The sequence below is a fragment of the Opisthocomus hoazin genome, chromosome 22 (genome assembly GCF_030867145.1).
Source record: "Opisthocomus hoazin isolate bOpiHoa1 chromosome 22, bOpiHoa1.hap1, whole genome shotgun sequence".
Classification (NCBI taxonomy): domain Eukaryota; kingdom Metazoa; phylum Chordata; class Aves; order Opisthocomiformes; family Opisthocomidae; genus Opisthocomus; species Opisthocomus hoazin.
In genome coordinates this window covers 1668504-1681430 of record NC_134435.1, presented here as the reverse complement: position 1 = coordinate 1681430, position 12927 = coordinate 1668504, and the positions used below count along the sequence as shown (strand labels likewise).

Sequence of the window (12927 nt, the reverse complement as noted above, 5' to 3'; positions counted from 1 at the left end):
AAAAACACCCCAAACCCCACAAAAGTCCCCTTGAAGTACTGCCTAGGTTTTTTGCATCGCAGCGTCACAGGCGGACTTTGTCTGCAACACTTGACGAGCAGCGTGGTTACGACTGATGAAACGAGCAGCAGGATGCCGAGAGCGTGTCGGCAGACCAGCAAGGGCTGAGGAACCTCACCATTTTGTGACTTCCCTCTCTTCAGAAACACAGGAACGCACTTGAGGTATGCTACAGACACTCGAGGCGTGCCACAGAAAGACTGAATAGCAGAGCAAAGCGAATTACATTTCCAGACTGTCACCAGAAGAACCAAAGGGGGGGTGGAGGGGAAGCATCAAAAAGCCAACTGAGTTCACGCATGTTGGCATGTAAATGTCTTTTCAGAAGTGAAGGTCTGAACTCACATATCACCAGTGGTCTCTGCTAGCAGTTCTGGGATCTCCAGACTTGCTTTGCATTTTGACCACTGGAAGGGTTCATAGACTTCTTAAAATCCACAATTCTGTGTACCAGAAGAGAGAGAATAAGAATTTGAACTTCGGTGTGGAGGTTTGGTTGAAATGGAGTAAATTTTCTTCATGCAGTGAGAAACTTCTCTCTCTCACCACTAGCATGGTCACTGTTTGGGCTCAGTTCAAGAAGGAATGTAAGAACGTACTGACATCGAAGCTGTTGCCAGGGAAATCAAGGTCCTTCCAGGCTTCCCACCCGCGGGGCGTGGGGCAGCTGGGAAGGGGCATGGCCGGACAGACCTCAGCGGATGCCCAGGTTGAGCGGTGAGAGCACTCCGTGCTTTGGAGGTACCTGGAGTCGGCTCTTCCGCCTCGCCAGAACAGTCCCTTTCAGGAGAACCGTTCCCGTTGAGTTCTGCTGGGTTCAGTGTTGTTCATTCAGCCTTTCGCCGTTTCGCAGCCGGCCTCTGGGCCCTCCCGTGGGATGAGCTGTTCCGGACCAGCTTGCTCTCTTCCCAGGACTGGCTGCTTGACGTGGACAGAGTTTGTGACAAATTGCATTTTATTTTATATATTATTAGTAGTACGATAGTGTTATTGTGTTATTTCTATTAAACTTTGTCTCGGCCACGAGCTCTCCCTGGTGTCCCTCTCTCCTCCCCATCCCGCTGAGGGGAAGGGGTGAGCGAGCGGCTGTCCGGTACCGAGTTGCCAGCTGCTGGGTTAAACCACAACACTTTGATTCCCCTGGTTGTCAACCCATGCAAAACGTTTACCAAATTCATCACCATTTCATACCTGTCTAAAAGCTGCTATTAGTATGTGAATGACATGACAGCTCTACAGCCTGGGATACTTTTTAAATCTATCAGAAAGTTAAGTTTTAAGTTAAGCACACTAAGATGATGAGAGTGCATATTAGTTAAACTCTGGAAAAACCCACTGGAGGAATATTTAAGATCTGCAGATAAAGGAAAAAAAAAAAAGCTTGCAGAGAGAGGAAGGGACCAGCACAGAGGTACGCTGAAATTCGGCAGGAAAGCCACAGCTTTGATGTGCCGTGCTTCCAAACAAACAAACACTGGTTTAAAAAGCTGAACGCTTTTAACTCTTCATCCCACCTATTAAATGCCACCTGTATTTCATAATCCCTATAAGCAGACTGAGAAAAACATTTCAGCAGCCACCAAGTATGGAGACATTTAGTGCAGTATCAATTACTCCAGGAAAACAGTTGATAAATGTTCATTTAGTTATATAAATCATTTAAATAAAATGACATTACCTTTTTCCCCCCCCAGTGATGTTAAGTTTTTGAGGGTGGGGATTTTTTTTCCCCAAAACTTCTTACAGCTTTTTCCTCACTTTTCTGCCTGTGGCCTTAACACAAAAGCCGTGCTGCCCACACCTCTATCCGACCGAAGCCCCGCAACGAGACGGAGCCACCAAAGACAGCCCGGACAGAGCCAGGCGTGCGCAGCTCCCTGCTTCCAGGGATCCCAGGTCCCGGGCAGGGCAGCGGGATCAAGCGGAGCCTTCGTGGTCGTCCCCGCAGAGCAGGAGCACGGCTCGCACGCAGCCTGCCGTCACCCGGGCACCGCGCAGTTACGCCAGAGATGGGCTCATTATGAACAATCAGAATTATGAAGTATCTTACGCAGAAGATATGTAAACAGGTTTTGGTCTACCCAGACCATAAACTTCACTTCTGCATTTGATAAACTGCTAAAGGCGTTGTGCAAGCTGGGCTTGAGCCGCTGCTCCTAACGTATTTTTAACTATAAGCGAAAAGACAGACATGAAACTGCACAACACCGAATCATAACAACATCTATAACTAACAAAGTCAGTGAGACTCCATGAATCTCGCCACTAGAAAAAAAAAAGTCGCTTCTTCTTGTCTGAAGTTAAAGAAAACAGAAGCAACCTTGCAAAAGTCAAAATTCAGTTGAATTTCAAAACACTTCACGCAACAGGCCAGTTCAGTCCACACGCTGACTCTCAGGGCATCAGTCCGTTACAGAGCTCAAACCCGGTAACATCCCTGTGAACAGGTAAATCTGCTGTCAGGTACTGCAGAAATCACAGGGCCAGGAACGCTTCTCACTGCTCAGGCTTCCAGGGATACGGTGGACAAGCCAGCTTCCCTGAAACGGTTTTGTTGCCTTTCTTAGGCACCTGGCACAGACAGCAACTCCTCCCTGCTGGCTGAATTAACTGAATTCTAAGAAATGCAAGCTAAGATAAATTTTTTTAAGGTACGATTCACTATTTACTTACACATAATAATTTTTAAAATATTGAACTGTATAATGGATTAAAATAAATTGTATAAATACAAAGTACACCCCTGCTAGCAAGAAATCCACTCCATTACACCAGCCCATGAGATCCAAATTTTGTACTCATCTTCTCTTACACAGAAACCAAGATCAAACCACACCCATTTGTCACCATCTTTACTTTTCGAGTCTGTCAGTAAACCATGACTGAATGTATTTTAACGTTCCTGTGAGTAAATACACGCCGGCGCGTGCCAGGTACCGAGGGCAGGAGCACCCGGCAGCACACGTGTGTCCCTGCAGTCACCCGTGCCCCCCCCCCCCCCGTGCTGCTGCTCTGCGAGGTAGAGTAAATGGGCAACAGATTTATCAGAAAAACACCCACAAACAAAAAAATCAACACAAGCTATTCGGACCGATTAGGTACGTGAAGAAGACAGCGTGAAAACACCTTTATATGTCAATTCAGCAAGGATCTTGCTTCATGTGGCCATAAGAGAATCCAACGTTTTTCTTAAAAAAAGAGGAAACTGGAGAAAAGAAATGAAGGGGAAAAAAAGTCTTTTTTAGGTGGTTATTAGTGCTCAACAAATTTAAGCTGAAGACTACTTCTTAAAATGCTCTCCTAGCAAAATCTATTTCTGATAACTACTGGCTAAGAAGGTGACACCGTACGAACTCCCTTCTTGTATTTTTTCCTCATTAAATACAATTTGCGCAGATATTTCAGCAGAAGCAATCCTTGCTCCAGGAGAAGCCTTTTCACCCTTCATCTTTTAAAGGCTACCTACACCATCGTTTTCACCGTGTCAGATCAACGTTTTAATGCGATGCTAATTTATCCTCTCAGCATCATACGGACAAAAGTAAACACAGTGGTTCCAACACTTCCCCCGTCCACCTACACCAGCACCTCCAGCAGGCACCGTGGCCAGCCCCCTTGCCACCCGCAGCCGGCGCGGGTCGCGGCAGCTCCACACCAGCGCGAGGCACCGGCATCCAAACCACAGGCGGACTGGCAGGTTTCATGGTAAATCTCACACAAACAAACAGAAAACCCCACCGCCAGCAGCCCCCCACCCACCCAAATATACAAAAACCTACTCAAAATATGCAACCAAAACCTTCTGTAAGCTCTTGTCCCTACAGGGCCACCCAGCTCATCAGAAAAAGAGATGAGATCGGAAAAAATCTCAGTCCATTTTATCTCATCCTGGCCAATCTTTATGCTTCAAGGCTTTTGAAGGTACAAGAAGAAAATAATATTGAGCCATCTTTGTAAAATCAAGCATTTTTCAGTCACAGCAGCTTCCACTAGGTAACTGTTCTTATGCCAAAACACAGTACAACTTGAGGAATCAACATTACAGCGTGTTCCTCCATCAAGTCCTTTAAGCCATTTCTCCATATTTGACATTTTCATCTTAACAGCTCAATTTTTCAGAAAACTTTGACCAAGCAATTTTTTAATTATCTTTAAACACGGAAATGCTTATGCTAACAGCAATGGAACACTTGAAAGATTGGCACATTTCTGATTTTTTTTCCAGAAACTCTGGTTACTCCTCTGCCCACAAAATGCGTAACACCACACAAAAACTAAATTCCCATTTTGATGTGGCTTTTTTTGGTTTGATTTTACCCTCCCCTATAGGAAAAATACTCCCTTAGTTGCTCTGCAGCTAAACCATACAAAGAGAATCGCGGCCTCTTATCTCCTCATCCTACTTGCTTTAATGATTTGGGCACATCAAAGCCTAATTAAAACCATTTAAACACTTCCATCACTGAAATCTCTTTGTCTTCTGGAAATTAAATTAAAACCAAACAACAACAAAAAAATAACATGTGAATGTATCAAGGTGCACAATTACGATCAGCTCTCGAGCTTTTGTAGTAACGTTGGCATAGATGGTGGCACACATGGAAGCACACGTTCAGTATTTAGAAGCCTAAATTGCAGAAAAGTGTTGCAGACGACCGGTACAGACGTTAAATATTCATTTAAACACAGACACTTGCAAGAGGATCAGACTAAGGCAAGTGTATTCTGCGTTTCCGAGTGTTCTACACAACCCCAAAGCACAGGAGGAAAAAAGCACCCAACGTCACCGCCTGCTCGGGTAAATAAAGCCATCACAACTTGTGTCCAGATTTTCTGCTCCTGGAGGACCAGCTACACTAACATTGCCTTATATGGCTTCAGGGCAGTCGTACATTGATCTCCCTGTATGTGTCTGTCCACGGGTAGGTGCCTCCACCTCGGTACCTACACGCTACCCGCAGCCCAGAGGGCCACAACACATCCACTCCGTTCTCCTCCCGTGGATTTGGTTTCTGTATTTGAAGCACGGCTCCGTTTCTCGCATCGCCGCCTGATGACAGACCACGATGCAACTCGGGAAGCAAAGCTGCAGACGTACCTTCGCTTCAGTGGAAAGGCAGGAAAGGGAGACTGCTCCGTGGCGGGCAACCTCAGCAGGGCCCAAGGCTGCTGCGGGAAGTATCTAACGGGGAGCAACTTACCTCGGTGAAATCTTAGGATCTGAGCTAAAGACAAGTTTAAACAATTATTCCTGTCTGAAGAGTACTTTTTAACTGGTCACTGGTTAGAAACACTATTTTCCCATTGCTTGGTTCCAAAAATTAAACATGCTATTTATTTTTTCCTTAAAACTGGAAATCTATGTAATAACATGATTTGTGATCCAACTATAGCGAGATCCTAAGTACCCGCCTCTGTTCCCTGCTTCAGCAGGAGGGCTGGACTAGATGACCCACAGAGGCCCCTTCCAACCCCGACCATTCTGCGATTCTGTAACTGCAAAGCCGAGGAGTCCTGAGCCCAGCCCAGAAGACACCCATCTTAAAGCTGCTCTTGGAAACCTCAGACAACGGGGGAAACACCAACTCTTTGCAGGAAAATAAACCGAGTGCTGACACTGAAGGGAAGCGCACCGCTGTCCTGGCCTGTTGTCTGCTGCGTCTGATCTTTATGCCCCCAGTGTAGTACTGGGAATAAACAGCAAGAGACTGCTGTGAGGCTGCGGGAGTACATCTGTCCACAGGGAGAGGTCTGGAATGAGAGAGCACTCTGTGCCGCAAAACGTGGTCATTACAGGTTTGCAGTACTAGTAAAAGTACATTTTGCTTAATTATAAAACATGGAGAGCAACACGTCCAAGTAGATTATCAATAAATGTTCTGACATGAATAAAAACTAAGATGAACCGTAATAAGGAGCGATCAATAAAAGGGGGCTGTGAGCTGTCTAGTGGGGCGTTGCTGGGACTGGGGACCACAGCTCAACAGAAAGAAGCGCAGGAAAACTTCTCTTAATGAGCTGTTAACACAAGAAAATTAGTTCAAGACTTCAGGGCAAGAACTTGAAGAATGTTGGTACAGTACTGAGCACAAGGAGGTATTTTTTTTTCTTTTTTTCCTGTTGGTACCTGGCGCTACTGCCAGTTAATAAACCAGGTTTTACGTTCATCAGCAAGAATTAACGAATCAAGTAAGAACAAGACACATGACAACCTGAAGAACTACAAGCTCATGCACTTGGGGAGAACATATAGTTCGCTACATTACGGAAAAAAGAGGTCTGAAACAAAGTTTTAGCAAGAAACTTGGAAATCAGTAAGAACTGAGAGCCTGGGGAGACGGCAGACACCAAACCAGACACGAATGCACGAGGCAAACAATATCACAGCTACAGGGGAAAATGGAATTTTGGACGGCACGTACGAAGCTGGCACAGGCCCAGGCAAGGAGGCAAGCCGCGCTCCGCTGCAGCGATGTGCTGCGCTAGGCACCTCCACAAAAGCCTTCGACAACATCGGATTTCCATTTCAGACAGCACCGGTATTATTCAAAATGGGAAACCTTAATTCAACAGGAATATGTACATCTAGTTCAAGCATCTAAAATGAGAATAAACCTGGATTCCCACATGAGAAAGAGAGACAGTAACAGAACTGTACTTCTTTAAAATTCAGGCTGACTAAACTTGCGAGAAAAGCTTTACGACAGGAAGGAGCACGAGCCCGTGCAGTTGTACTTCCTAGCAGTGACAGAACCCCTATCATTTCACAAGCTGGAGAGCACCTCGTTAGTCATTAGTAACTGCAGAGAAGGAACAATCCTGCAGGAGAAGAATAATTGCCAGATAAGTTCTTTCATCTTTAGCTTTGCAATTCTATGAACCTGGTTTCTTATTTTGACACATTTAGCAATATACTTCACATGCAGCTAACCCTCCTCTGTCTCATCTGCTGAAGTTTCCCGACTCGTTTCCAGACAGTCCCTCTCCAACTCCCCACCATTCAGGGCATTCTCTTCTCACTGCTTAGCAAAGATGACACCAACGTCGCTTCTTTTTTGATACAAACTCCAGGACAGACGTTAAAATTGAAGGTGGGCTCAAGTTTAGTTATTCCTTCGCCTCTGTCGAAGGTAACTGTGAGACTACAGTAACACAAGCGAGAGGAAACACGCCTGCACAACAAACCACACGTGAGTAACAACCTGACATTACGCAGCCAAGAACAATTACTGCAGCGGAGAAGAAACCCCAAAGTCACTAAAATCTCCAGACTGTTCTTACAACCCCAGACAAGCAGACCCCAAACACGACGCTGTGCGACTGACGTTCCTCCCAGCTCGGCACACACGTTGCTGCTGGTAGAGGCGGCCTCCTGGAAGATGCTCGTGCTCTTCCCATACGCCCAACCAAGGCCAAAATCCGCCCTCAGGACGGCTGCTGATCTCACGTCTCAACTCCCAAGATCCAGCCCCAGACATGGGCATCACTGTTTAACATTTCTACCCTCAACATTGTAGATTTCTGTTGATCTGGAGCAAAGAGTGAGAGCATTTTGTGAGTTTTTAAACCATTACCAGGAGGATGAGTAGTGGGAGGGAAAGGAAGCGAGGCACCAGGAGCAGATATGAGCAGTTCCAGCAACTCTCACCAGCACTGAAAATACCGGTGGGGAGGAGGGCAGCTTCACCACCCCTCGGTCACAGAGTCCCCTGTCTGCCTCAAAAGCAGCTGTGAACTGCGCTCTCGGCCAGTAACGCACAAGTGACGTACGTCGTTAGTCACACCCGACATCCAGGAGCCACCGTGGTGGGAAACACAGGGCAGCAGAACATCCTCGCCAGCAGCTGCGAGCGAGAACAGGACGGAGGAACCCCAACAGCGCCAAGCGTATGGCGTTTGCAGATAAAAACATGTCGCTGCTCCTCATGAAACAGCTGGGGCGGAACCACGCAAACGCACGTTCCAGCTTACTAAAAAGACAACCTGGATATCCAAGTAACATCTCACTGAAGTTTTACCGTGCTGTATCGAGTTCAGATCGTTGTAACTGGGAAGACTGCAAAACACAGGAACAGGAGTTACTTTCTGTTGTTGTTGTTGCTGTGTGCCTTCTTGCACACAAACCTACCCCAGGGGCTCAGTCTCGCTTTCTCAATGTTTGAAAGAGAGGAGAAAAGTCATAAAATGAGAGGTGCAGAGATGTGTAAATGAAATATAAGGGACCTGAAACCATTTTTGAGACTAGATTTGAAATTTACGGTTTTCTTTCACGACTGTTAAAACTGCGCAAGAGCAAGCTGTCCTCTGTTGAACCAACCTGCAAATACACTGTGGAGCAGTTAGGAAATCATAAAATTTAATATTGATACCTTAATAAAGCGAAGATATTAACAATGCCAAAGGGTAAGAGTTTCTCTCTCGTAGTTGGCCAAAAAGAACTGCGTGCTGCCCATCAGGGGCCGCTGCACAACTCCCGTGGCACAGCCCCACACGGCACCTGAGTGACTAAGAGCACCCGCATCACGCCCTGCTGAGGCAGAGGACAACCGCAGCTGCCAGTTCAGTAACGCTCCTCTCCTTAGAGCAGATAACGACATGACAAATCAAGGCTACAAACACCCCTGCAGAGCACTTGGCCAGACCCCATTTCTCAACAACGCCCCGGGGCTGCGAAGCACTCCGTCCCAGAGACTACTCAGGAGTTTTAAAGCAATGTGAGGAGCTAGACATATCGCCACGAGGAGAAGTTCCGTAACTAGCAAGGAGCTGGCCACAAGGCGACAAATAAAAGCACAGACTTGAGCAGAACAAGTTGATTTCAAAGGCTGCTGCTGCTGAGTAAGTGCCTGGTCGGCTCACACCGCGGCGAGTGGGAGGTCTGACTGACATCAGTGGAAACATGTGAACATTCAACACCGTCAGAGCCCTCGTAAGTAAACGATCGGACCAGGCCGTAACAAGCCGAGGAGACGGGCTTGTGAAATAGAGGGGCCCACACCTGCGGAGCGGAGCTCTCTTTTCAGCAGCACATCACCTTTTCAGGTCGTATTTGAGAGACAGCTATAGATGCTCCGTTCTCCCCCAAAATAAAGTTGCCCACTTTCTCATTTCAAGAAGCGAATGAGAGACACAGCAACAGCGAGCACTGACATTCGCGTTACCCCTCTCCACACTTTCTTGCTTTGCTTTGTTCATGGAAAAAAAGGAAGGGGGGGCAAAAAAAGCACTCGCCAGCCCAGCTTCCAGCAACGCTCAGCGATCGCCCTTCCGATTACGAAGTCCCAGGCAGCCTCACCGGGGAGGATGCTTTACGTAACACCCGTCCCATCACCGGCCCAGAGGATGCGACCGCGGGTCACAACCCCCCGCGTCCCCCTTCTCCTGACCTCCCCGAAGCCGTCCCCTGCGCCCAGCATCGCCCGCTCCATCCCCGGGACAGCTCAGGGCCCACAACGCGGGGAGCAAAGGGGAAGGCACAGAGCCCTGACCTCAATTACCGGGAAAGGATTAAACCCAACGGCCGAGAGCGCGGAGCGCCCCGGCCCCCGCCACACCCGGAGCTGTCACCGGGGCCCTGCTCCCCGGGGTGGGGGTGCGGGGCCGGGCAGACACCCGCCGGGCGTGGGGCTCCCCCCCCCCGGAGCCGGGCGGGGAAGCCCCGCGGTGGGAACGGGCGATGCCAGCGGCCGGGGCCCGCGGGGGTGAGGGGGGGGCCGGGGCCCGCGCAGGTAAGGCCGCGGCCGCTCCCCGAGGAGCGAAGCGGGGGCCGGGGCCTGCCCCGCGCCCGGCCGCGTCTCACCTCCGTTCGCCGCTCCGCTAGGCCCGGACCATTTCCTGGCTGCCGCCACCGGCCCGCCGGGCGGGGAGGGGGGGGGGCGAAGAGGCCCGGGGGAGCGGGGCCGCCGCCGCCGAGTCACCGACCGCCCGGGGAGCGCGGGGGCAGGCCCGGTCCCGGCGGGGAGGAGGGGGGGGGGGGGAAGGGGGGGACACGGAGGAGGCCCGGGGGAGGGGGAGCGGCTCACTGGCGGGAGGCGGCGACGGCGGCTCCCCACGGGTCCCGCCGCTCCATCGCGGGACGGGGCCGGGCCGGCGGCGAGGCGAGGGTCGGGGAGGGCCGGCGACGCGGGCCTGGGCTCCGGCCTCCCTCCCTGCCGCCCGCCCTCCGCCCGTCCTGCCGGGCCGCGGCTCCTCCCGGCAGCCCCCGCGCCGCCGCAGCCCCGCCGCCGCTCACGTGACTCGCCGACGGGGGAGCGGGGGGAGCTCCGCGAACACGTGACCCCGATGAGCGGGGAAGGGCCGTGCTGTGGCCCCGCCCCCGCGGCGGGCGTCACGTGGAAGGGCGCCCGAGCGCTCCGCCCCCTGGCGGCGGGCGGGGTGAGGGCCGGCGGGCTCGGTGGCGGCCCCGCCCGCTCGGAGCCGGTTAAAATCGGTGACAAACAGCGTTTGCCGTTGCATATCGCGCTCCCGAGGAACGACCCTCGCTCTCGCCGCCAGTCGCGATTCCCGCTGCGCTTCGCGACAGCGATCAGTCAATTCCCGGGGCGCGAGGCCCCCCCCAGCAGCCGCCCAGGCCTCGCCCCGCGCCCAGGCCGCGCCAGGCCCGCTCAGACCCGCAGAAATTCAGTTTTCCGAGCAATGATTTGGGAGCAGTGCCCGGAGCCCCGAACCCCCTGGGGCCGGCAGAGCCGGGCAGCTCGCCGCCTGGGGCTTTTAATCCGGTTTCTCACCTCAGCGGAGCGTCGTGCGGCCTGTTCTGGGCCTGAACCGGCCGACGGAGCGCAGCGCGGCAGCACTCGCGGCTCCACGGACCCCGGGGAGCTTCACGGGACAGACCCGCCACGCACAGCGGTACCCACGCTTCCAACAGGGGCTGTAAAATCATCTCCAAGGGAGGCTATTTTTAAAAAACCCTACAACTATATCAACATTTTCAATTTAAACACAGACTACTACTTCCATATAAACTGACTTTGAAACGTACTAGAATATGGTTCCACTTTCTGTTCATATCTTAAAAATACTCTGTTACTTGCTCAAAATACACCCAAAGTGCAGCAGAACAGTGCAAAAAACCAAACCCCCACCCATTATTTTTTTTTGCGTAAGCGTAGCAAACTCCAGAATCTAAATCTTTTAAAAGAATACTATGACATGGTCTACCAGGTGCCACGCTGTGGTTGCAGAGGCCCTTCATATGAAAACGCTGCACAAAGACACAGTTCTGGGTCCAGAGCCCATCTAGACAGCCCGTAACTATTTCAACTGGCGCTCAATCTGACGTTTGTTGCGGCACTGAAGTGTGACCAACACTACAGCAAAACACGATCGAACTGGGGTGGAATGCCAACCTACCTGAAAATTAGAGGTAGCAACAATTCCCTACTTCATGTGGGCGGGGAAGGCACAGGCAGCTTCTCTGGGAAAGTAAGACTGTCCTGTACGGAACGGAAAGAAACAGGAAAACATAAAAATACCGTGTTCCTGTCACGTTTCCATGATGTTTCTAAAATTACGGTTCTGCCAGTGACATTTTTGATATATCTAATCTCAGAAGTCAAACTTATATTTTGGTATTATATTTTGTGTTGCTCCTCCCCCCCCCCTTACACGTCTTGATAACACAATTCGGCTGCGAAGATCTGCCTCAGACACAACTGGTGTCCCAGGGCCTGGATAAAGGCAGAGCTCGGATAAATACAATTCCATAAAGCAAATTAAGCCCATGGAGTTAAGGCATGTTGAATCATTTCCTTATAAAGCAAATCCATTTGATAGCAAAAGTCCTATTTATTAAGGACTCCTCCCTAAAAAAAAACAGTCAATCCACAAAAGACTGTATAATGCAATTCCATTGCGGGCACCCAAAAACCTTTCTGACTGACAGATGTTGCATCTCATACAGGCCTGGACTGGAAGATGAGGCTGGCTCTCCCTGCTGCTGCTCTCCCACCAGGTCCCGGTGTTTCTCCTTGAAATGGGATGCCTTTTCCCGAGGCCATTTTTCTACCAGACTGCATCAATCGCTTCCCTTCAATTAGCAATCGCGGCTTTACTTGTAATTGGAAGGATTAAACTGCGGCAGTTCAGAGCTACACAGGTCTCACGCTAGGTACAATTTCTAGTTAATGACTTTTTTTTTTTAAATAATGATCTTTTGTACTAACCTAGAGTTTTGGAAGACAACAATTAAAGAAATACCTTTCCTGTTGGAAAAACGTTTGAATCAAAGCATCCAGTAAGAAATGAGCATGTGATCTAGTGAAATATGAACAGGTAAGGCTCTTGGCAGGCTCATGGGTTTTACTCTGTAAATTAAGAATACATAGAAACAAATTAAACAGAAAGGGCAATTAAAAAGATTGTCTTTGAAATTAAACTTTTTTTTTTTTAAATCTGAGTACGGAGGGACTGATGATTGGTCTCGGACTTAATCAGCGGTTGGCAACATCAGATACCCAGTAAAAGCAGTAAGCCATCTCCTTGAATCTCCACTCAGGAGCCAACAGCGGACCAGAAGTTACATTAAGGCCCCCTGCGTATCATCTGTCATCATGTCACCTTACCCTAGCTCCTGCTGACAGAACCTAACGTACGCGAGCGTTTCCTTCTGTCTGTCTGAACGGACCAGTCTCCCTCACTGCAGCCACCAAACATTAACAGATGTGTGAAGGGAGCAGCCCTCCGAACGCAACGACGAGCCTTGGTGCTCAGCAGCTAACAAGCTTCTCTTTCCTTGGCAGAGATTGGGAGAAGCAATACACTTGTGTGCAGCAGCACACTTGTGATGAAACCATCTACACACAAACACCAGCAGCATTAAAGAAGCGAATGTACAAAACGTTCTTTACGGGATGGTCAAGGCAGCTG

At 49.8% G+C, this 12927-nt stretch overlaps 1 protein-coding gene across 3 annotated transcripts in view; it reads right to left on the bottom strand.

The window, feature by feature from the left end:
- Positions 1-10225, bottom strand: part of AFF4 (ALF transcription elongation factor 4) — a 53857-nt gene extending 43632 nt beyond the window's left edge. For 2 of the 3 annotated variants that reach the window (XM_075441853.1, XM_075441854.1), the window contains exon 1: positions 10083-10225. In XM_075441853.1, the coding sequence (XP_075297968.1) occupies positions 10083-10129 (47 nt within the window). In that variant the 5' untranslated portion in view covers positions 10130-10225. Of the gene's footprint in view, positions 1-9859 lie in introns of all 3 variants that reach the window. The other variant, XM_075441855.1, reaches the window with a different exon arrangement.
- Positions 10226-12927: the final 2702 nt, after the last annotated feature.